The sequence below is a fragment of the Neovison vison genome, chromosome 11, assembly GCF_020171115.1.
Source record: "Neovison vison isolate M4711 chromosome 11, ASM_NN_V1, whole genome shotgun sequence".
NCBI classification, from domain to species: Eukaryota; Metazoa; Chordata; class Mammalia; order Carnivora; family Mustelidae; genus Neogale; species Neogale vison.
In genome coordinates this window covers 119,817,118-119,842,711 of record NC_058101.1, presented here as the reverse complement: position 1 = coordinate 119,842,711, position 25,594 = coordinate 119,817,118, and the positions used below count along the sequence as shown (strand labels likewise).

At 41.4% G+C, this 25,594-nt stretch overlaps 1 protein-coding gene across 1 annotated transcript in view; it reads right to left on the bottom strand.

Annotated features, from left to right (window-relative positions):
- The window catches only part of HSD17B11 (hydroxysteroid 17-beta dehydrogenase 11), a 40,159-nt gene extending 17,342 nt beyond the window's left edge, over positions 1-22,817 (bottom strand). The window contains exons 1-5 of the mRNA XM_044224565.1: positions 22,426-22,817; positions 15,562-15,669; positions 12,885-13,016; positions 12,026-12,132; positions 2,619-2,756 (exon numbers count right to left, since the gene is read on the bottom strand). Coding sequence (XP_044080500.1) covers positions 2,619-2,756; positions 12,026-12,132; positions 12,885-13,016; positions 15,562-15,669; positions 22,426-22,635 — 695 coding nt within the window. The 5' untranslated portion in view covers positions 22,636-22,817. The remainder of the gene's footprint in view (positions 1-2,618; positions 2,757-12,025; positions 12,133-12,884; positions 13,017-15,561; positions 15,670-22,425) is intronic.
- Positions 22,818-25,594: the final 2,777 nt, after the last annotated feature.

Sequence of the window (25,594 nt, the reverse complement as noted above, 5' to 3'; positions counted from 1 at the left end):
CAAATAGCCAGCTGGGGAAAAATATATGTAACATGTATGACATACAAAAGGGCACCTTGAATGTACAACAAACTCCTAGATACCAGTTTCAAAACTCGATAGCTCAGTAGAAAAGATGAGCAGAGGCCATGAAACAGGCAATTCACAAAAGAAGTCACACTACCGAAAAACCAAAGAAAACACCTGACTCTAGCTACTAGGTCATCAGGAAACAAAGAAGATCCTTCACAGAGGGAAAGGGCAGAACATCTGCAGAAGGCAGACCAGTGAGGAAGTAGGAAGTGGAGGTGCTCTCCCCGCACCGTGGTACACGGTGCAGCACTCCCCAGGCAGCTGCGCAGTAGAAAGGAATATTAAAATTTGTATTACCCTCTGACCCAGTAACCCCACTTCTAAAATCTACCCGAAGGAGGGTTGCCTGGGAGGCTCAGTTGGTTGAGCGTCTGCCTTCAGCACAGGAATGATCTCAGAGTCCTGGGATGGAGCCCCATGCCAGGCTCCCTGCCCAGTGAAGAGTCTCCTTCTCTCTCTGCCCCTCCCCCTGTCCGTGCTCTCTCTCTCTCTCTCTCTTACAAATAAATAAAATTTTAAAAAAATTCATTTCAATCCAATCCAATCTACCTGAAGGAGACGGTACCAAAACGTGAAAATGTGTGGCATTAGGATGTGGCACTAGATCTCTGCCCTCCTCTGTCCCCCTCTCTCCTCAGAATCCTAGTTCCCCTCCAACCTGGGGTGGGGGGAGCAGACAGGGAAGTGTGGAAGAGAAGCCCCAGGCCCAAGATTCCATCTTCTTTCCTTCCTGATCCCAGAGTGGGGGCAGGAAAAGAGGGTGGCATCCCCAGCCTCCGGCACTGAGGAAGAAGAGGGCTCCTAACCCCTGAACTCTGACCCCCCACCCACCACGTCCCTTTTTCCCCCTGCGCCCAGGACTGGGCCACTTCTGGGTGGGGCCTTGGGTTCCAGCTTGGCTCACATCGAGAATGTAAGAACTACAAACAAAATTTCTATTAAATTAAGCTTTGTGGAGGGGCGCCTGGGTGGCTCAGTGTGTTAAGCCGCTGCCTTCGGCTCAGGTCATGATCTCAGGGTCCTGGGATCGAGTCCCACATCGGGCTCTCTGCTCAGCGGGGAGCCTGCTTCCCTTCCTCTCTCTCTGCCTGCCTCTCTGCCTACTTGTGATCTCTCTCTGTCAAATAAAAAAAAAAAAAATTAAGCTTTGTGTCAAAAACATACCAAAACAAACCAAACAAAAAACAGCTGTGCCAGGGGAAAAGATCACTAGTAGACACAACAGTTCAGACTAAGTAATCAATACAATTTATGGTAAAACTCTGTATTTACTGACAGGAAATGACGTCCACGACATACTGCTGAGGGAAGTTAAACACCTGACTTACAGCCTTCAGGGCCCCATTGTAATATACACCATTTACATAAAATTCAGACATTTAAACAGTATGCAGAAAGATGTCTAGAAGAAAGTTCACCAAAATGTTGAGTAGTCTGCACTGGATAGAGGGTTTCAAGGAAACTCAAAAAGAACCTTTCCTACTTATTTGTATTTTTTTATGTATCGGAATTTTCAAAAAGTACGTATCCTGTTTACAAAGACATTAAAACTATGCCCAAAGAGGAGAAAAATTAAAAGTTAACCTCAGAACTGATCCTTTATAGTTTTATTTATTCATTTGTTTATTTTAGAGAGGGAGATGGGGTGGGGGAAGGGCGGAGGGAGAGGGGGAGAGAGCGAATCCTAAACAGGGTCCATGCCCGGCTCAGAGTCACATGCAGGGCTCGATCTCCTGATCCTGAGATCAGGACCTGAGCTGAATTCAAGAGTCAGGAGTTTAACCACCTAAGCCACACAGGCGGCCCTGTAATTTTATTTTATTTTATTATTATTATTTTTAAAGATTTTATTTATTTATTTGACAGAGAGACATCACAAGTAGGCAGAGAAGCAGGCAGAGAGAGAGGAGGAAGCAGGCTCCCTGCTGAACAGAGAGCCCCATGCGGGACTCGATCCCAGGACCCTGAGATCATGACCCGAGCCGAAGGCAGCGGCTTAACCCACTGAGCCACCCAGGCGCCCCCCTGTAATTTTATTTTTTAACCAAGTAAAGACTGGTACTTATGTTGGAGGATAACCTCTATTACCAAAGGAAGGTGTTTTCACCCTGGTCCTGGGTTATCTGTATCAGAATTGCTGATGGTGCTTGTTTAAGAGAGCCCCAAGGCCTCTCCCCACCACCACTCTCTCCCAGCCAAATCCAGGCAATCAACCGCTCTGGGGGTGGGAACCCCTGTATGCTTCCCAAGCACTCCTGGGGAAATGTATGTATACTTAAGTCAGAGAACCACTGCCCAGGAAAAGACAAAAAAAAAAAAAAAAAAAAAAAGGAGGATTAGCAAGTTCACCTGAGTTAACGCATATTTGTTTATATACGTTCTCTCCCTCCCTTTGTCTCTCCACCTGTTTTCCCACACTGTATAGGAGCTGAAATTGAGATGAGCTAAGGGCATCAGATATCAGGCTTAAAGGATTAAAATATTTAAGAAAACCCACAGAGTGGCTGATATTCATGGTAATCACCAACCCTCTTGTCTCAACTTACGCAGTACTTGGGTTTTTGATGAAGCCAGTGTTTATGAAATTAGGGCAGAGACATGTTGTTTTGACTCCAGTTCTTTCTAAAGCAGCCAGTTCTTCAGTCAAAGCTTTATGAAATCCAACAGCAGCAAACTTGCTTGAACTGGAAATAAACAGAGAGAGGTCACAAAAGGATTCAAGGAAGCTGCTGCATCTACTTAATTCCACTGTCCGTTTTCCCAAGTTAAGTGTGCTCTTGGGTCCGGCCTCATGGCCAACAGCTGAATCTCTGGGTCCAGCCCTAACCTACCGAATCAGAACTCACAGTATAGAGTCTCAGGTAAATTTATAGGCATTTAAATCTAAGAAGGAGGGTGCCTGGATGGCTCAGTTGGGTAAGCGTCTGACTCTTGATTTTGGCTCCGGTCATGATCTCAGGGTTGTGAGATGGAGCCCAGGTTGGGCTCTGCACTCAGAGCGGAGCTTGCTTGGGATTCTTTTTCCCTCTCCCTCTGTCCCTCCTGCTTGTGCTAAGTGCGTGGATCTCTCTCTCTCTCAAAGATAAATCAATAAATCAATCTTTAAAGTCTAAGAAGCATTGGCAAAGAACACTTACTACATCCCCACACCACTTACTGAGTAAGAACTGAGTAGGTTCAAAGGTCTTGCTAGGGAAATTGGCAAAGTGTTTGCTTTTGTTGTTGCTTCCCTAAGAGTTAATGTCACCATAGCCTGTTAATTATCTAACATACCCAGGAATTCCTGGGAAAACTCCCCTAGACAACTCTTATTTTTCCCTTTAAGTCTCAACTTCACTTCCTCAAAGAGGTCTTCCCCTGACCCCTAGACTAAATTATTTCCGTACTATATAGTAATCTTCTGGTTTTCATGATAGCCTGTTTAGGGTTTGTGATTAAATATTCATTGGGGTGAATTTTTTTTTTTTAACACCAGTTCCTCATACTTTACTATAAGTTTCATGATTATTTTGGTTTCCAATAAATCCCCAGGGCCTAACACAGTGCTTGGCTTATCATAGCTGTTCAATAAGTATTTGTCAAATGAATGAATCAAAATGCAAAGCACTTCTTATCATTACAGCACCTTCATTTGGGAAGAGAAGAAAATTATTCATATTCTAAGCAGATATTATTTTTCTAATTAGGTTTTTTAAAAATACCTTTATTGAGAATTAAATTCATGTATCATAATCCACCCATTTGAAATGTACAATTCAATGTTTTTTGGAATCTGACATTATTTTAATTTTTAAAAATTGTCTGAAAATATATATAACAAAATTTGCCATTTTAACCACTTTTAAGTGTGCAGTTTTGGGTCATTAATTACCAGATTATTTTTCTGTAAGTCTGTATTTATTAGCGATTATACAAAGTAGTTGTAAATTCTTGCCAATTAACCTGTGCTTTGGAAAATACAAACCTGTGGAAAGTTCCCTCAACTTTTTTTTTTTTTTTAGAACTCACACATATACTGAAAACTTAAAAGATGGCTAGATTTACTTACGTAAGATATAAACCTTACCTTGAAAAGACACAAAAATAATCATATGTAAAACTGATCACTGTCAGACACTGTCCTCAGTTATTCAGATGTATTATTGCATTGAATCTCCACAACGACTCTTTGCAATAGCTGTGACTATGATCCCCATTTACTAGAAAGGAAATTGAGGCACTGGGGTGGGGGAGCTGGTTGGGTATAATCTGAAGCTACCCCCGGTTGCACACACAGGGTAGGGAGGCCAAAGAAAGAGGCGGACCACTCTGTATCTGTGGGTTGCAGGGTTAATAAGCAAGGGAACTTGGGACACTCATCTTGCGCAGATGTAAGGTGAGTAGATTCCCACACCACCAGCCAGAATCTTTAAATTTTATATAGAGGCCTTAATTGGGCTCAGCATATATACCATCCACATAGTCTTGACACCACTTTTCTTTTCTTTCTTTTTTTCTTTTTAATGATTTATATTTGTTTATTTGGGAGAGAGAGTGTGAGAGAGACCACAAGCAGGGAGAGTGACAGGAGAGGGAGAAGTAGACTCCCCGCTGAGCAGGGAGCCCGATGTGGGACTTGATCCCAGGACCCTGGGATCATGTTCTGAGCTAAAGGCAGAGGCTTAACCAATTGAGCCACCCAGACATCCCTCAACACCACATTTCTATCTCAAGGCTGTGTCCTTGAGGCAGCTTTTGGGAACCGGGAAGGCAGTTGGATACTGTTCCAAGGACAGGGCAGTGGGGAGGAGCCTACAACTGCCTGGGTCCAGCTCGCAGGTCACGTCTTCTGGACGAGCTCCCTCAACATGGTTACAGGACTTGCCCAAAGACACAAAACAAAGTGGTAGAATCGGGCTTTAAAATTGGGCCAATAAACCAGGCCTCTATAAGATGTACTCTAAACCTCATTAGCTCCCGCCCTAGTTAAGAGGCAAATGACAAACTGGTAAAGCAGTTGCAACAGGTAAGCCATGGGTAAGGGTTAATACAGGGAACTTTATAAATGAGTAAAACAGTACTCTAGTTGATAAGCGGCTGAAGGACATTAGCAGTAAAGTCACAATATAAAAATACCAATGGGTGTATGCATATAAAAATGTGTTATTTCAGGAATAAAATAAACACAAACTAAAACAAGTTGGGGGGGGGGCGCCTGGGTGGCTCAGTCGTTAGGCATCTGCCTTTGGCTCAGGTCATGATCCCAGGGTCCTGAGATCGAGCCCTGCATCAGTCTCCCTGCTTGGCAGGAAGCCTGCTTCTCCCTCTCTCATTCCCCCTGCTTGTGCTCCCTCTCTCCCTGCCTCTCTCTCTCTCTCTGTCAAATAAATAATAAGATCTTAAAAAAAATAAATTGAAAAGATAAATAAGATGGGACTTTTACCTAGCAATAATGGTGAGGATATGAAGAAATTTTTATTTGTTAGAGTTGCTTTTCAAAGTGCAGAATGTTTTCATTTTAAATCATTGAAGTAGGAATCTTTTCTCTTTAAGCCTTCAATATATGTCTAAGCTTAAAAATAAAAATGAAAACAAACAACGACAACAACAAAGCGATGAGAGAGGACTTTCCACAGCTTTCTATTTTCCAAAGCACAGGCTAATTGGCAACTTTTTCTGGAAGGCAATTTGGCAAACGGTATCAAATTCATTAAAAATACACCATGCTCTTAGATCTAGTCCTTCGTCTTACAAGTATTTATCCCAAAGAAATAATTGGTCGTGTTTCTAAAGATTTATATTCAAGGTTAGTCTCTGGGATATATAGTTCATGAAGGCCAATAGGTGGAGACCATTTTAAACGTATGGAGTGGGGGAGCCTGGGTGGCTCAGTGGGTTAAGCCTCTGCGTTCGGCTCGGGTCATGGTCCCAGGGTCCTGGGATGGAGCCCCGCATCGGGCTCTCTGCTCCGTGGAGAGCCTGCTTTCTCCTCTCTCTCTACCTGCCTCTCTGCCTGCTAGTGATCTCTGTCAAATAAATAAAAATCTTTAAACAAAAACGTGTGGAGTGGACAGCTGTTTGTTTTTGCCCTTTGGTATTCTTATTTCCTTATTCTGGAGACCTCACTCTGTCACTAGCCTGACACAGGTGGCCCCTGTCCAGTGGCTGGATCCACCTGGAGTGATCTCTGCAACTAGAGCGTTGGAAGGCATTGCTGAGAAGTCAAGGCTTTTCCCCCACCTGCTGGCTATTACGAGGATATCGCTAAGGGAACTGCAGGTAGCTACTTCCCCAACAGACAGAGGCAGAGAGCCTGCCTGACGCTCTGAACTACAGAGCGGCGGCGGGGGGGAGGGGATGGGACGGACGGGACCCCTCTTCTGGTCCGAAGCAGTTTAAGCGTCATGTCCCTTGCAACCGAAAGAGTCCTGACAGACGAACTGTGCAACAATAATGGATAATTTGCACAAACAGTAGTACATATGTGCAGCGGCATAGCATGCAAAAAATGAAAATGACATTGCACATATATGTATTAACATCCAAATGTTCATGTAAAATTTGGGGCCCCTGGATGGCTCAGTCATTAAGTGTCTGCCTTCAGCTCAGGTCATGATCCTGGGGTCCTGGGATTGAGCCCCAAATTGGGCTCCCTGCTCAGCGGGGACCTGTTTTTCCCTCTCCCACTCCCCCTGCTTGTGTTCCCTCTCTCGCTGTGTCTCTGTCAAATAAATAATAAATAAAATCTTTAAATTTAAAAAAGTCAAGGGACGCCTGGGTGGCTCAGTTGGTGAAGCTGCTGCCTTTTGCTCGGGTCATGGTCCCGAGGTCCTGGGATCGAGTCTGCATCAGGATTCTTGCTCCGTGAGGAGCCTGCTTCTCTCTCTGCCTCTGCCTTCCACACTGCCTGCTTGTACTCGCATGCTCTCTCTCTCTCTCTGACAAATAAATAAATAAATAAATAAAATCTTTAAAAAATAAAAATAAAAAAGTTTGTAAAAAGCCAAGATTATGCAGGTAGATTTTTTTCAATGCTTGACTACATACCTATATTTAAAATGTCCTAAAAAATTATAACAAATGCTAACCATGATTATTTCTGCACGGTAAGACTATCAGTAATTTTTTTCTCGTTTACTAAGTTGTATTTTCTGGTTTTTCTTAAGTGAACCAAAAGTGCAGAAGTACATAAAAGCTCAGAGTTAATGATGTTGAGCATATTAAAAGAACTCTGTATTTTTGAACTTCAGGGTGAATTTATTTTCAGATATATGTATATATGAAAGCGAAAAGTGAGTGGATTTTTTCCCCTGCATTTTGTAATATTATATCAAATTTCTTATTATTAATAACATGAATATTTCTTACCCCAATCATTCTTTTAAATAACATTTCATTATAAGCTAATAAAGGTCAGGACTTGATTTAGCCACGTCTTCCCACACTACAATCTTTCATGATTGTAAATTGGCTCTTCAAGTTGACAAGATATATTAGCCAGAGTTTCATGGTACTTTCAAATACTTTCTTTAAGGGGTGCCTGGGTGGCTCAGTGGGTTAAGCCTCTGCCTTTGACTCAGGTCATGTTCTCAGGGTCCTGGGATCGAGCCCCACATTGGGCTCTCTGCTCAGCAGGGAGCTTGCTTCTCCCCCTCTCTGCCTATTTGTGATCCCTCTCTCTGTCAAATAAATAAATAAAATCTTTAATAAAGAAATAAATATTTTCTTTTAAAAATCCAGATACTTTTGGACAAAATACTTAGCAAGCAGCCAAAAACATTTTAGAATGGAATTAAAAGGTCAACATCTCGGGGCACCTGGGTAGCTCAGTGGGTTAAAGCCTCTGCCTTCAGCTCAGGTCATGATCTCAGGGTCCTGGGATTGAGCCCCGCATCGGGCTCTCTGCTCAGATGGGGAGCCTGCTTCCTCCTCTCTCTCTGTCTGCCTCTCTGCCTACTTGTGATCTGTCTGTCAAATAAATAAATAAAATCTTAAAAAAAAAAAAAAGTCAACGTCTCTCACCACAAATCCAGTTCTGTGATCTTGGATTTTTCACATTAATCATTTAAAACTGTTGAACTGTAACTTCAAAATAAATTGCAACTTTTTTTTCCAACATAGGTGACTGGAGCTGTAATAAATTATTTCGCTGTGGGTGTAGCAACTCAGGCCAGTGACAGCGAAAGACTCCATTACAGGGAAAAGAACTAGGTAATTCCAGATCCCCTCTCATTTCATCTCAACACTGGGGAGCCAGAATATACAGGATTAGTTTCACCGAGGCAAACCATTCTGGAAGTTAAAATAAGAGGTGGGACTTTGCTGTTTTGTGTAACTACAGGAAAACAGAATTAGGATGTAACACCAACAGGAACCCTCCTGTTATCGAACAATTACAGGACTCCAGATTCTATCCTAAATGCATTACATTATATGATTTAAACTTTACAGCATCCTGAGGATTTGGTTAGTTGCTGTGATGAGCTTCTCCTATGAGTGAAGAAAATGAAGCACAAAGGAGTTGAGTAACTTGCCAAAGTCACACATTAGTAAGTGATTGGGTCAAGATTCATAACCATATGATTCACAACAGTTCCATCCTGGAAACAACCCAGATGTTTCTTTTCTTTCTTTCTTTCTTTTTTTATTTGACAGAGATCACAAGTAGGCAGAGAGGCAGGCAGAGAGGGAGGAAGGAAAGCAGGCTCCCTGCTGAGCAGAGAGCCCGATGCGGGGCTCCATCCCAGGACCCTGGGATCATGACCAGAGCCGAACGCAGAGGCTTAAACCACTGAGCCACCCAGGCGCCCCAACCCAGATGTTTCTAAATAGTAGTATGGATAAATACACGCTATCTAGTCACCTCACGCATACTACACAGGCAAGAAAATGATGAATCCGTGGCTATCAGCAACAGGCAGGACATTCCTAACATACACAGCATGAATCCGTGTGTATAAAGATCAGAAGGGGGCAGAATTCATTTGTGGTGTGACACAAATCCTTCGAGAAGGAGAGAGGGACTATGGGTTGGGAAGAGTTCTAAGGTCTTGTCCTAATTTTTGGATCTGCATGGGGGTTACACAGATGTATCCACATCACAGTAGCTCATTGAGCTGCACATTTATGACCTCTGCATTTTTACCAATCAATGTAGGCTATACTTCAATTAAAAAGTTTTTGTTTTAAAAAAGCAGTGTCTCGGGGTGCCTGGGTGGCTCAGTGGGTTGAGCCGCTGCCTTCGGCTCAGGTCATGATCTCAGGGTCCTGGGATCGAGTCCCGCGTCAGGCTCTCTGCTCAGCAGGGAGCGTGCTTCCCTCTATCTCTCTCTCTGCCTGCCTCTCCGTCTACTTGTGATCTCTGTCTGTCAAATAAATAAATAAATAATCTTAAAAAAAAAAATGCAGTGTCTCAGTTATATTGCCCAGTTGTTAACAACAACCACCGATAAACACTGCTTTCTGCTGGGAGGAGTCTTCAGTGCGTCTCTCTGAAAGTTCTATCATTGAGCAGAGGCTGAGCAAAAACCAGAAGCAAGTGAATCCAAGACAGCTGCGAACACGAAGGATCACAGACTGCAGCAGCTCGGGCCACGCGCAGCCGAGGAGCCAAAGAAGAGCCCCGCAGGGGCAAGCAAGCCGCCCCTTTCCCCGCAAAGCCGGAAATGCACAACGCACTTGTATGCTTGCGACCCTGCCTTTCAGCCCAAAGGGTGCCTTTGTGTGAAGACAAACCTACTCCTCTTCTCAAGTGACTTTACTGCCATCTCCTGGAGAATCTTTCGAGTTTAAAGGGACCCGAACATGAACAGTGCAGCCTAGAATTGTGTCGTCTGCAATCCACACAACTGTGTGTGTCGTTCCTGCTTTTGACAAGACTCGGTGAGATCTTTCTCTGCTGAAAGTACTACCAATAGGGACCAAAATAAATTTGTTTCTCATGCAAAACACATTCTCCCTTGATTTTCACTGCTGAACATTCAGTGGAGTAGAATCAAGTCCGAATCAAATGAGCTACAGTATTTACTAGGGCAAAGAGAAGGAGAAGGCATGACTGCCTTCCCAGCCCCTGCTGGACTCAGATTTTCTTGGCCTCTCCCGATCCCTGGGGACTAAGAATCTGGCAGGGGAGCGGGGTGTCACGTAGTATCTGAGAAGCAACCCCTGCCGCTATCGTTCATCACGTGCAGGAATGCCAAATCCTATCAGCCTCAGAGGGCCAGGGGACAATCACCTAACTTCTAGTGGCCCTGGACCACAGGTCTGTCCTGCGATTGCCTCAGCAGTCCTTTCATCTTTTAGAAAAAAAACTCAATCCAAGTCTGTGTTGATTTTAAAAACTATTAGAAAACAAACACATGCTAAGAAAGAAAGAAAATATAAATGAATAAAAGGAACAAAATAAATTACTTATCATTACCAAAGAATAACCACTCTCTGGGTGGGGTCAGAGGAAAATGGCTTGGTGTATATGTGTCCTTGGGAACTTATGAAATGCAAGATACAGATCTTTTATACACACACACACGTATGTATTAGATAAAAACAGATACCCATCCATGCCAATGTTTATAAATTTATATCCATACAACTATATGTTGTTTCTAGAATTTACTTACTTACTTAATTCCAAAATGACAGAAAACAAATTTGAGCATATCTGTACATTTATTTGACAATACATATTATTTGAATATGTAATACAGTAATTCAACATTTTAAGAGTCATTATTTGCTAAAATATAGAAATGGCCAGGCACTGTTGGGGTGTGTGCAATCCGTAGGCTCCCCTGGGCTATGGTGGCCTCACTGAGCAATTCTCCACAGTATACAGTGGAACACACCATTCTTGTTACAGTTAAGTTCTTCAGGTATTATAGTGGCATGGGTTTGTTTGTTTTTTTAAAGATTTTATTTATTTATTTGAGAGAGAGAGAGAATGAAAGAGCCCAAGCATGACAGGAGAGAGGTCGGAGGGGTAAGCAGACTCCCCGCCAAGCAGGGAGTCTGATGTAGGACTCGATCCTGGGACTCCAGGATCATGACATGAACCGAAGGCAGCTGTTTAACCAACTGAGCCACCCAGGCACCCCGGCATGGGTTTTTAAATGGGTAACTATTATGATTCTTTTTTTACAACAATTTCACTGTTTGGATGCTTTTACTACTTAGAATTCCAGATTATACTCTTTCTCTTTATACTGTTTTGTTCCCATAAAATTACTTTATTAAAATTTATTATTAACTTTTATTCATGGTACAAAAATATTCCTCTTCTTTTATCACTTCTTGCTGCTAAAAGGGATGAAAAATGCTTTAAGAGCCCGCTTCTAGGAGCATCTAGGAGCGTTTAGGTGGCTCAGTCCGTTAAGTGTCTGCCTTTGGCTCAGGTCATGATCCCAGAGTACTGGGATCGAGTACCGAACTGGGCTCCTTGCTCAGCAGGGAGCCTGCTTCTCCCTCTTGTGCTTGCTCTCTCTCTCTCTCAAGTAAATAAACAAAACATTAAAAAAAAAAAAAAAAAAAAAAAAGAGGGACACCTGGGTGGCTCAGTTGGTTAAGCAGCTGCCTTCAGCTCAGGTCATGATCCCAGTGTCCTGGGATCGAGTCCCACATCGGGCTCCTAGCCTGGCAAGAAGCCTGCTTCTCCCTCTGCCTCTGCCTGACGCTCTGTCTGCCTGTGCTTGTTCGCGCTGTCTCTCTCTCTCTCTCTGACAAATAAACAAATAAAATCTTAAAAAAAAAAAAAAAAGAGCTGGCTTCTAATTGGATAACTTCCCTGTAGCCACCTCTAGAACGGACAACCTGGAGGGGATTAATGGTTGATAATGCTACTGTACAAGAGACTTTGTGCTACTTTCTATTTGGGCAACTTCAAGTTTATCATCATTAATGGTAGTTTTCATTAGATAAGATAAGAAATCACACAAAAGTTAAACACAGAAACAAGTTAAGGGAACACAAGCTCACTTACCAATAAGCAAGTAAGAAGGGGACCCCAGTATGCCCAGCTGCTGAAGCCACAGTGACAATATGGCCGTGATTATTCTTCATCATTGCTGGAAGAAATGCTTTTGAAGTCTAGCAATAGTGTTTATGAAGAGAAAAAGATATACTGTTATTTCTCATTTTTAGACCCATTGGGAATATTTCCAAACAAAACTATATTTTGTTAACATTTTTCCTAGAATAAAGGGGGAAAAAAACCAATTAATTGCCAAATGTGGCAAATTAAGGCACCTGGACATGATACCTAGATTGGAAAAACTAAGCAAACAATGGATACTGAAAACTTTGAGAATCCATTTCACTAAAATTGTGAACTTCTAATATCCCCTGAGCCTCTACATCTTTTGTCACTGATGTTTTCTATCATTTCATATATTGAATAGATATAATAACTAGAGTTATCAAAGAATTTATATATAATGTGAAATTGTTAGAAAATAGTTTGGATATGTCATCAAAATACTGAAATGAATAGCAACCTTCCAGTAGTCACTGAACGGTTCATGCAATAAATATTTATTGAGCACCTACTATGTGACGGGGATTCAAAACATTAAGGCAATGCCCTATGTCCTAATAAAGGCAGAATGACAGGCAGATTCATCAGTTATAAAGATGCATTGGGTATCTTTTGCCTGGGTGGCTCAGTCCCTTAAGCCTCTGCCTTTGGCTTGGGTCATGATCCCAGGATCCTGGGATTATGACCTGAGCCCAGGGCAGACACTTAACACACTGAGCCACCCAGGTGTCCTGAACTCTCCACTTTAAACATAGTCTTTGGGTTTTACGAAAGGGAATGTGTTCATAAAAGAAGTCATACCTACCCAGAAATGTGCAAGTACATTAACTTCAAAAGTCTTTTCAATCTGAGGATCTTGTGTTGCAAACAAATCCGACGTGTAGACGACACCAGCATTATTTACTAAAATACTAACATCTCCAATTTCTTCCTTCACCTTTAAAATTAAGACAATTATCTGCATCATGAAGAATACTGAAGGAAGATTTGCATGCAAGGATTATTAAAGAACTATGTGTTCCTCTATTAGATGTGGGGGGAAAAGTAGTTCTGTAATCTATGTGCCAATATGGAAGAAAGAACCTTTTAATCTTAGTTACTTAGTTTCAAAAGAGCTCTACCTGTAAGTCTGGTTAGGTAGAAGTTTTCTTTTACAATTTAGTCTCTTGACTTTGTTGATTTTACCTTGAGAGGCCTTTGGCTAATAAAAATGTAATCAGTGGCAAAAACAAAAACAAAAACAAAAAATAACCCACAAACTAAAACCCCAACAACCAAAACCCAGCATTTAAAATACGACTTAAAAAGTAAGCAAAAAAATTTTTTTAATGAGTTGGTAAATGCATGGACTATCTGGGGGTCTACGTAAAACTGATTATACCATCAAGCTGGTCACACCTTCTATTTCTTGATTTTTGTAGTCACTCCATTCTGTTCCTCGCCAGCCTTCCTCCCGCAGGTGGCAGTTGGCAATGCTAGAATATCTTATCTGATATTTTTACGGTTCTTTGAGTAACTAAGCTTCTTAATGGATAGACCCTAGAGTTACAATGCATTCTGTTATACATTGTGTTCCAAATAAAAGCTAACTTCTGTTAGGAGTTATCATATTTAGATAGTGCTGGGGTGTGCTGGGGGACTGAGGGGGAGGTAGCAAATCTCTTGTTAAAGGCTTTCATTGTGTTAAACATTTTGCATGATTTCATTATTTATCTCATTTAATTCTCACAATAATTCCATGAGCTGCAACTCTGGGTATGCTCACTTTAGAGAGGGGAGGAACATGATACACAGAATGGCTCCTCCTTGACCAAGGTCACATGACTATTCAAGGTCCCCTGGAGCTGAGACTCTCCTAGATCTTCGGACCTCAGAGGCCAAGACAAACCACAAAGCTCAAACAGAAAGGAAGCCGGTAGGTGGAAAACCCATCAGGACACCAGTGTGCCAAATACTGAAGGCCTGTCAGCCAGAAATGAACTTCATCAGGTTGTACTGAAAGTAAGGAAGAGTCAAGTTAAGATACTGGGCCCTTGATCAACACTATTTGTACCTACAGCCGCATCTCTAGCACGATCTGAAAACCGTTGTTCCGAATCATGCCCCTCAGATATGGAGAAGAACAGGACAGGGTGTGTGGCTGAAGCGATGGAGCTGTTGTAATGCGTCCAAACTAGCATGACTGAAAATATAAACCGCTCCTTTATCCTGCTGAAGAATCTGCCCAGAAACACTTGTCCCTTCCTTCGTCCTTGAGTTCCCCGTCATCACCTATTGTCTCTCCACAGTGTGACATAAAAATGTCCTGATACTAAAGTGGCCACATCAAAATAACTTCCAAATATCTGATCATCACACAGCATGGGGCATATTTTGTTTAAGCATATTGCTTCTCCTTGAGCGATTTCAGTAAAAACATCTGTAGGGTTAAAACACATGGAATGGGTTCAAATAATGAAATCGCCTTTTCCAGAACAGTCTATTCCCAGATAAGTCAAGGAGGGATCACTATGTGCCAGGTACTGATCCAAAAACTTTACATCATTAATTCACTTAATCTTCCTAACAACGCTGTGATCCCCATTTTATAACTGGGGAAACTTAGGCACAGAAAGGTTAAGTAACTCACACTCATATAGCCAGTAGTAACTGGAAGAGTGTACATTTCTCTAAAGGAAAATCATCCTTAAATGAAGATGTTTCTTGTCTACTTAGCTCAGGCCTCACCAGTAATAGAGGCATTAGCTTGAGATACAAGGTTACAATTCAAAATTAGAAGTTAAAAATGTCTGCAGATCTAAAAGTCTCTAAGCAAGGAGGTTCTCACGGCTGGTTCAGTCAGAATCTTTATACTGTAATGGATCGGATTATCCAGGGATAAGGTCCAGGAACGTGTATTTTAAGGAACTTGCTCAGATAATCCTACTGCTTTCTTACTATTGTGACATTCAGTTAACAAGAACATGTATGAATGCATTCAGAGTGAGGCACCATTATATATACACAGCACATCTCAGTTGTATATAAGAGAGGCAAATACTGCTTTACAGAGATCAATCTATCTATGATCAGAGCCTGATAAAGTTAAATTTATCCTAACTCCTTAACCCAGTTCTTTGGGCGTCTGAAGACCCTGTCAGTGATTTGCAGGGTCATCCATGAATTTACTTGTAGCAGAATCACATGGGTGAGGTGTGGGTATGTGGGGTACTAAACAGGCAGATTCCTGGGCCCAAGCCTTGATCCACGAAAGCAAACCTCGGGGGCGTCATTTTTTAACAGGCTCTCTGGAGGATTCTAGAACACACTGAAGTCTGGGAAACTCAGTTCTAGGTTCTAGTTGTGGGTCCGCCACTAGCTGACTGAACAATCGTGGGCAAATGACAAAACTTCTGCTAATTCGTCTGCATCATGACCCTGTCAGCTCCAGAATCCCTCTAGGCTCTGACATGATCCGATTCTAACCAAATGCAAAATTTCACCTTCTTCGCAGAGCTGTAAATATCTTCTCGGTTACTGCAGTCTACCACAAAGGCATGAGCCTTCGCACCCAGTCTCTGGCATTCAGCAGCTGTGTCCTCAATTCCGTGCTAGAAAAGCCAACAAAAATTTGATAAAGAGAACAACGTAAATGACATGAACATATTATATCAACAGCTGAAAATAAATTAAGGACAGTCAGATTGTCTGAACTAGTGTTGGGCAAGAATTTAACTGGACAGATCTTTGGCAGGGATATAGGTTACACTTTGCTCTTTGTACTCTGACTAGTTTTTTATCTGGAACCAAAGTTAAAGCAAGCTTTTTAAAAGAAGAGAAAAATCTGGGGTGCCTGGGTGGCTTAGTTGATTAAGCGGCTGCCTTCGGCTCAGGTCATGATCCCAGAGTCCTGGTATCGAGCCCCATGTTAGGCTCCCTGCTCTGCGGAGAGCCTGCTTCTCCCTCTGCCTGTGGCTCTGCCTACTTGTGCTCACTCTCTCTACCTCTCTGTCAAATAAATAAAGAAAATCTTTAAAAAATAATTTAAAAAAGAACATAAAAATCTTAAGATACTGGTTTTGTATTCACGAATTTTAATACCTGTGAATAGGTGTGGTATGACACACATTGTGATATGACACATTCATATGAATGAATGTGAATGTGTGATAAATACTATCAGGATTTTAAAAAATTTGAGATTTTTCTTCCATTAAAAACTGTCACTAAAAACTATTCACAAGTATCAATTTTCTAGCTGCAAGATAAAAAGGGGTTAACTCATTCATTCATTCATTCACTCATTCTTTTAACATTTTAATGTGTAGGTCACAGTCATGGTGCTTAGAAAAACCTTACAGAGGTTTGGGGGGTTTGGGGAGTAGGAAAAGAATAAGTGAAACAGGATGGGATCTTGAGGGAGACAAACCATAGGAGACTCTTAATCTCACAAAACAAACTGAAGGTTGCCGGGGGAGGAGGGTAGCGAGAGGGTGGCAGGGTTATGGACACTGGGGAAGGTATGTGCTATGGGGAGTGCTGTGAAGTGTGTAAACCTGGTGATTCACATACCTGTACCCCTGGGGCTAATCATACATTATATGTTAATAAAAAAAATTAAAAAATTATATTAAAAAAAAGAACACCTTACAGACAGAAATATGAATGAGGCAGAGTATTAACCTCAGCAAGCTCACAGTCTAGCAGATACATAAAGGAAGCATAAGATTTATGTAGGACACAATGAAATTGTTATTATGTTGGAATAAAGGACTGAAAGCTGGCAGTTTCATATGGCTCAAACTAATACACTATGATAAGTATAATAACAAAACAATATACAGAGAGTTATGGGGAACACAGAGGAGGTGCATGAAATACAATTCTAGAACAAAAGGTACCAGGGTGAGCAGAACAGACAGGTAAAGAGAAGGGAGGCAAGGGCAGGCAGGCATAGTGTAAACAAAGGGATGGGCAGTAGAAAGGTCCAGTGGGAAAATATTAGCAGACTGGCATTGCTGAGTCATAAAGCTCAAGGCCAGCAGGAGTTCAGATCAAAGGACATTGTGTGTCATACTAGGTTTTATCCAAAAAGTTGGGGAGGGTGGGCACTGACTGAATTACAGAATCAGATTTGTATATTATCCTGATTATTTTTGCTAACGTATGGAGGACAGATTTTAGGGGTCAACACTGCAGGAAGAGGGAAACATTAGTAGGGAGTTTACAATGATTCAGCCAATAGATGGTAGAAGCTTGAGCTGGGGTACGACTGGAAAGAATGAGAAGAGACTGAGCCTTACAACCTATCTTCAGGCAAACTCAGCAGGTCTTGGCCGCTAGATGAGGAAGGTGGGAAGAACCGAAGCTGAAGTGCTTCCTTTTTAGTTGGAGGAAATGGCGACATAGTGTTGCAACAGTCAGATGGAAGTCACAAGGAGAGCGGATCTGAGAAAAGGAATGATGACAAGCCCAGTCTGGAGTGTTGATTTTGTCACCTGAAGTTCATGATTAGACCTTAGGGGTTCTGTTTTCATTTTTCTTTTTTTTTGTTTCCATTTGTGCTTGTTTGTGGGTTTGCCTTCACCAGTTTTGTAGCTTTTTCATTGTAAAGAATGCCTCAAACCATACCTTGGACTGAGGGTTAGTCCGTGAGCTCTGCAAGCCAAGAAATTACCGTCAACTAACGCACAAGTAGACAGACTTACTACATTTACCCACAGAGAGAACGGCAGAGCAGAACACTAGTATGCAAATTTGCAGGTAAACTTGAACTCCTCTTGCAGGAAAACCAAAATCTGGACGGTTATGGAAAAAATTCAGTTTGCTCAGTGAACTTACTGTGTGACAGTAAAAGGAAATAGGGTGTTTTCCCTTTTGCTGAAATCTCTCCCACAAACTGCTGTTTGTCCTCTGATGAGGAGCCCTTATTCCCCAAAGGACATTGGAACATCTCAAGTAAACCTTATGTTGCCCTCCTGAACCTGACAGGGAGCTTCTGGCCCCTTCCTTTGAAAGTATAATTTCATTAATGTAGTATATACACATGATGGAATATTATTCAGCCTTCAAGAGGACCAAAATGCTGCCACATTCCACAGCATGGATGAACCTTGATGATCTTAAGCTTGGTGAAACAAGCCAGATACAAAAGGACAAATATTGCATAATTCTAGCTATATGAGATACCTAGCATAGTCAAATACACAGACACAGAAAGGAGAATGGTGGTTGCCAGGACCTGGGTAGTAACTTTAGTGAGTGCAAAGTTCCATTTTGTGATGACGAGAAAGTTCTGGAGACGGATAGCAGAGATCATTTCGTAACAATGTGAATGTAGTCAACACAACTAAACTGAAACTTAAAAATGTTAAAATGGAAATGTTTATGCAATACATATTTTACTGCAATAAAGAAAGTTTTAAAAGTATATGGTACTGATTCTTTGGGTATTCACAAAATTCAGTCCTTACTTGAAACAAAGTCTACACAAAGCTCCATTTGCCCTTTATTCCATTGCTTAGTGCTGGTCTCTCTGTCAGTGGGCAGGATGTGTAGCAACAAACATACCCGTACTTTACATCTGCAATCATGCTTTCGCCCATTCCCCTGGTCTTCCTCACTTAGGGCCAAGGTCTGCACTCCGTACCTCCTGAACTATGCAGCAAATTAAAGTTGGAAATCCTGCCACGAAAAATTTTAGATAGTCTCCATATTCATTTGGTGAGAAATAAAAAGTAAGCGGACCCTTAAAATTCTTCTCAGCACAATGGACCTGCTCATCATTCTTCAACACTTGCCTTGTTAACCTTTTTCCTAATGTGCTATACTCAGTCTCAATTTTTAATCCTGGGCTCTCTCTTAAGACTTTACTTACCCTTCTTTGCCCTCTTATCCCCGCAACTAAAGCTCTCTGCCCATTACTTAGACTACTAAACGTCTACATGTTTTTCTGATTGTTTCCAGTGCTTTTTTCATTCATTAATTCACTTTTCCATCTGATAATCAGTCTTTGAGTATATTATAGGTGCTCACCACTTGCTATAAATTTATCTTCACAAATTCATCTAACCAGGCATGGGGGTGAGACTGATCAAGAAATGTGATTATCTATGGGACGCCTGGGTGGCTCAGTTGGTTAAGCAGCTGCCTTCGGCTCAGGTCATGATCTCAGCGTCCTGGGATCGAGTCCCACATCGGGCTCCTTGCTTGGCAGGGAGCCTGCTTCTCCCTCTGCCTCTGCCTGCCTCTCTTTCTGCCTGTGCTCTCTCTCTCTCCCTCTCTCCCTGACAAATAAATAAATAAAATCTTTAAAAAAAAAAATGTGATTATCTACATAAAACAATAAAAAATTCATGGTGCCCGTCTCAGTCAAAAAACGAAGCTGAAGCTACCATGAATCCCTCCCTAAATTCATGTTCCTTTTCTGTGGACTTCCTGATGAATAGGAAATGTCTGCCCTCGACCTCCTGAGAAGGATATCTTTGGGCATTGCTATCCTTGCAGCTTGACTTAATCTGAGAAATTTGTCTCTGGAGATAATTTGTCTTTGAACCCTGGGGCAGAGGCGGGGGGAAGGGAAGAATTTTATCTGGCCCCTCCCTGCCCTTCCAAGGGGATCTGAAAACAATCTGAAGCTTTCCTCTTTTTCACTCATTCTCCCCAGACACCAACCCCAAAGTTGGACAGCTCTAGCTTCTGCTGCCTGGACTGCTTGAAATTTCCACCCTTACTCTCCCTCCCCAGTCAGGTTTAGTGGTTCTCACACTTTCATAATTTTAAAACCTGTAGAATTTCAGTAACAGTGGACTGCAGTATATATACTGAACTAGGGCTGCCCATCTTTTTATTTAGCCAAGTAAAAACATTAATACCAACACAGAAACTACCAGTTAATATCATTGTAATTTCACTAAATATATGGTATATTTCACCCACAAAACAAGTGGGGAGGATATAACCTTACAATAATAGATGGCTTATTTAAATGAGATGAATTTAACATAATAAATACTCACTACACTGTCCTTAATTTTCTGACCACTTCCGCTACTACTTCCTGGTCTGCAAAACCAGCATCATCTCTGGCCTGGATTACACCAGTCTCCTAACTGCTCTTTCTCCCTGCAACCCAACAGTCTAGAATCTGGCTCAAAACCTTCCACTGGTTCCCCCAGGAAAAGCCCAAGCACAAACAATAACTGCTAGGAACCTTAATGATCAGGAGGTGCTGCTGAAGTTTCTTGACCTGCGCTGTCTCATAAAATAAAATGTGAGCCACATACTTAATTTTAATTTTTTTTTAGCAGCCACACTTGAAAAAATAGCATTAAGAAGTGTATTTTATTCAACTTAATATACCCAAAATATTATTTTGGAATATTTGTTATTATTACAAAATACTGTATTTCAACATGTAATCTATATAAAAGTTGTTTGTAAGATAATCAGCATTCATTTTTTCCATACTGTCTTTGAAATCCTGGGTGTAATAACTTCGACAGCACATCTCAATTCAAAGGAGCCACATTTCATAGGCTCAAAAACCATTCGGTGGTTAGTAGCCACAACTATACTGAAAAGCACAGATCTAGATTTTTCTTTTATTTCTCTCCCTTCCCTCACTCTGTGCCATGCTCTGCATTTGCTGATCCTGCAGAGATATGTGAGGGGCTGCCTGCCTCTTCTGATCTTGACTCAACTATCTCCATCTCAGGAGGCTTTCTGTGTAAGATCAACATGTTCCTCCCTGTCCCATCCCCAACCACCACCATACAGGAGTCCTTACCCACTTTCATATTTTACTTTTCTTTATACTTAACCACCTTCTCGCAATTACATAATTTATTATACAGCATATCTTGTTTACTGTTCCTTGTTCATGAAGTTTGTGTTTTTCTTACTGCTGTGTCCTTAGTTCTGCATTAGAACAGTGCCTGACACATAGTAGGCACTCAATAAAAAAACTTGTTGAATAAATGCACTCCACTCCAAATCAGAGAAAATTTTGTATGAAAGAGCAGAGGGCATCGGGAGCCAATAACACAGATGTGTAACCTAATTCTTAGCCCTAAGTCCTGCAATGTTAGCTTAAACTTCACTTTGTGAATGGATAGTAACTAACGTGTTATTATCCAGACCATATACCAGACACTACTAAACACTGCTAGACACTATGGGTACTCTTTTGGTATAAGCCTCCCACGCCTTTAAGGTAAGTACTGTTATTTTACCCATTTTGCAGGAAAGGAATCTAAAGCTCTAGAAGTCAGAAGGCAGCTTATGAAGAGGTGGAGGGCTCCGCGGACTGTGACCTACCTCCATGCCTGACATTCACCACCAATGACCGCATCAGACTAGACTGGGCCTCCTTTGTATCTTCCATTGCATGTATAATTATTTAAAGTCTATTTTCTCTACAAGATTGTTTGCCCGCTTGCTCTGTCCTTACTATCCTGCAATAGATACTCAATAAGTACTTGCTGATTGCTATCTCAATCATCCACTCACTGGGAGGACTCTTATTAATGGCCCATTCCCCGAATTTTTGTTCACAGCTACAGTGCTGGATGTTGACTGATGGGTAAGAGATAGCTTTTCAGGCCTTCAGGTGCCTCACAGAAATCCCTCTGTACATCTAACACTGGCCATGTAAAAGGTTAGATTCTAAATCCTCCTCTTTTCCTTAAGCCTACACCTTTATTCTTGTAAAACATTATGTATATTGAAGAGTGTTTCCTTTTATTTTTATTAAAAGATTTTTTTTTGTTTAATTTTACTTTTTTAAGTAAACTTGGTGCCCAACATGGGGCTAGAACTCAACAACCCTGAGATCAGGAGTCCCACGCTCTCCTAACTGAGCCAGCCGGGTACCCCAAAGAGTTTTTTCCTTTTATATTGTTTTTAAAACATGATTTTAAGAATTATTTTTTGGCAATTGCTATGATACAGTAATATTCTTTTCTGTTGGGTATCTTTTAAACCCCCTCAGCTCAGTAACGGCAAGTAGGATTTTTCTCTTAATAGGTTCAAAGTACTTAATAGGCTAACTTAAAACCATTACTCTTTCCATTTGTTTAAGATAGAGGATCAGTGAAATCAGGCTCTGGAGGAGATCACAAATTCTTTTCTGGGCAAAAGTAAGATTACATTTACAATGCCAAATTAGTGATGGGTAGTAACCGCGAATCTTATATCCTCTAGGTCCATTTATCCTGTAATCATAAACATTAATGGATCTATAAAATGCCAATAGTCATTTTCTTCTCCCTACTTCATAGAGATGCTGTCCGGGCTTGATGCCTACAGAATGCATCCATGACTACAATTAAAGGTGCCAGAAGGTAAAACACAGGAAGCATGATTACCTTATTTATATCCCAAAGAACCAGTTTGCTTTTACGTTTGGCAAATTCATAGGCAGTTAGTCTCCCAATTCCGTGTCCAGCTCCAGTAATCAGGACGATTTCCCCAGTAACTGATTTTCTCTTCTTAGGAATAAAACGCTTCAGGAGAGACTCTAAGGTGAAGATGACGAGTAAAGGCAGAAGCTGGAGGCACTGCAGAAAGAATTTCATCCTTTCGGTTGTCGTGAGCTGTGGGCGCGCTTCCTTCCCCCAGTCCCTCCAAACTGCTTCTGGGGGGTGGTTCCGTCACACACCCGCGAGCACAGAAGCAGGGCAAGGAAGGGCTCCTTTTATCGGAGAGAAACAAACAACTCTGAAACCGTTCCTTCCGCTGGGCTGGGCTTGGTTAGGTCTTTCACAATTGGTTCGGGCTGCAGTGCGGAGCGGCCGCTCGCCCGCTCAGAAATCTGGGAGGGACAAAGTCCAGAGGAGGGCACGGCTTCGCGGTCCGCTCGGCTTTGACCCACTACCTCGGGGTCTGGCGAGCCGACCTTCGGGGCACAGCTCCCGCTTGTTTTCCTAAATGTGGTAATTCCTCTCCAAGTTCCAAAGATAGCTGGCAGTGTCCGCAGTCCAGATGCTTCTTTGAAACTTGATGCTCACCATTAGCGAAGGGATGCAAATGCAGTTTCCCGTCTTAAAAGGAACGTGGGGAGGTCAGTTGTTCCGCAAGCTCCCGCCCCCCCCCACCCCGAGATATTATGTCTCACATTTTAGTTTGAACTAAACGCGATTTCTGGAGGGCAGAGAAAACGTTGTCCTTTCAAGGGCAGCGATAATCAAGGGCCAGGAAAAATCGTATCATACCATCCTTACGATCCTTGTTTCGACAAGGAAGAGCAGTATATTTGGATAACCTTTTTCACTCAACCCGTTGCAATTTGTGGGAACAAAAAACACAACATATCACACATATGTAATTGTATCTTTATCCAGGTTAATAAATCACTGCTTCCAGAATGAATAATAAAATAGAAAATCACCTTGCATAAAGATTATCTTGATATTCATTCAAATTGTGTGACCCTACAGTGCTTGGAAAGAGATTTCTGCCATGTGGATGACTGCCGGTCACTTTATATTTAAGAGGCAGGAAAGTCAAAAAGAAAATGAAGTTCATAAAGAATTCATACATCTATCATCTACAACTGTTTCTTATGGTTTTCAAATCCAAGTTTACAATAGTACAAATACTTGCATAGAAAGTTTCCGTTTCCAGAGCTTTTTTCCACATATATTATCTCATTAGATTTTTTAAAGAGGCTCTTAGGAAGTAGAGAAGAAAACTGTTTATCTCCCTATCTTATAAATGAATAGATCAGCTGGATTAACTTTTTAAAGCTCTCTCAACAAATAAATGCATAACTGGGGCTAGGGACAGGTTCAGCGTTTGTCAGAACTTTTTGTCCAATATCTATGGGAAGAAAATACACTTTATATGTGTACGTGTGTTTGCTTTCGTATATGTTGACTTTCATATATGTAAACTCTGTCTCTAATATTTTTTATTAAACAAATTGTATTTGGAGGACCTGACTGGCTCGGCTGAGAGACCATGCGACGCGGGAGTTCAAGCCCCACCTTGGGTGTGGCGATCACTTAAAAAAATAAAATCCTAAAAAAAAAAAAAAAAGAAAGAAAAAGAAAATTGTATTTAAAGAGAACCATGTAGGGTTTTTTTTTTTAAATTTATTTATTTGACAGACAGATCACAAGTGGGCAGAGAGGCAGGCAGAGACACAGGGAGGGGGAAGCAGGCTCCCCACTGAGCAGAGAGCCCTATGTGGGGCTCAATCCCAGAACCCTGTGATCATGACCTGAGCTGAAGGCAGAGGCTTTAACCCACTGAGCCACCCAGGCGCCCACAAATAGGCATTATGCCAAGTGTTTCACATATAGTCACAGTTCATTTTACCCTCTCAACACTCTAAAAAGTAGCTTCAATGGGATGCCTATTTCATGAATAAAGAGACAAAGGATTAAGAGAAATAAGTAGATCACCTGAGGTCATAGTATAAATGGTTGAGCTGAATTTAGATCTAGGCCATTATCACTATGCTATGTTGCCTTTTTTCTTAGGACAAAGAAGAAAAGCCAAGCCACCACTAAATCACTTTGAAAAATTCAAAAGGATAAAAACTATTACTCATAATACCTTTTATTGTTCATAACACCTCCCCCTCATACTGTTAGGTAACTTACTTCCTAATTAACAGGCAGTAGAGTACAGCTATTAAAACATGGATTTTGTTGTTTTTTAGAGAGAGAGCAAGCAGGTGCTGGGGTGTGTGTGTGTGTGTGTGTGTGTGTGTGTGTGTGTGTGTGTTGTAGTAGGGGAGGGAGAGAGAGAATCCTAAGTGCAGATTCTGACTTGGGGCTCAATCTTAGGACCCTGAGATCACGACCTGAGGTAAAATAGAGTCAGACGCTCAGCTGACTGAGCCACCAGGCACCCTTAAAACTAGGATTTTGAATTCCTGCCAACTTTTTATTGGCTATGTGATAGCTGGTTGATTACTTACCCTTTCCTGAGTTCTCAGTTAATTCATCTGTAAAATGGATACTCTAGCAGGTTGGTTGAGTAAATGAGATATTTCAAAAGCACAGAGCTGACATCTTACATACAAATATACTTAATGAATGATAGTTACTACTGTATTTTAACCAATCATAAGTAAGAGTTTATGTTTGCCAGGCTGGCTCTGTCGAGTCCTAGTGGATTCAGAAGGAAAGGCCACCATACTTTGCAATTACATAGGCCAGTTAAGAACTTTTCCCTGTTACTTTAAAGAACACTGAGGAAGAACATTCAGAAATGATTGCCAGACTGTGCTAAAGGAGGTCTTCCAAGAGTTTTTCAGTCATTCTAGGATAGAATGACCTTCATACTTGGCTCTGATGTCTGATTTTTAGAGCTGGAGGGATTTAAATGTTAGCTTGTTCAACCACATTTTTTTTAAAGCAATGAATCTATGAATTCAAAGTAAATAATATATCTGGTTCAACATATAAAAATATGTAAAATAAAAATAGTTATATAAGTATATAACTATTTTTATATTTATAAATTATTATACGTATATATATGTAAATATGTAAAATAAAAATGGTTCGACAAGGGGCACCTATT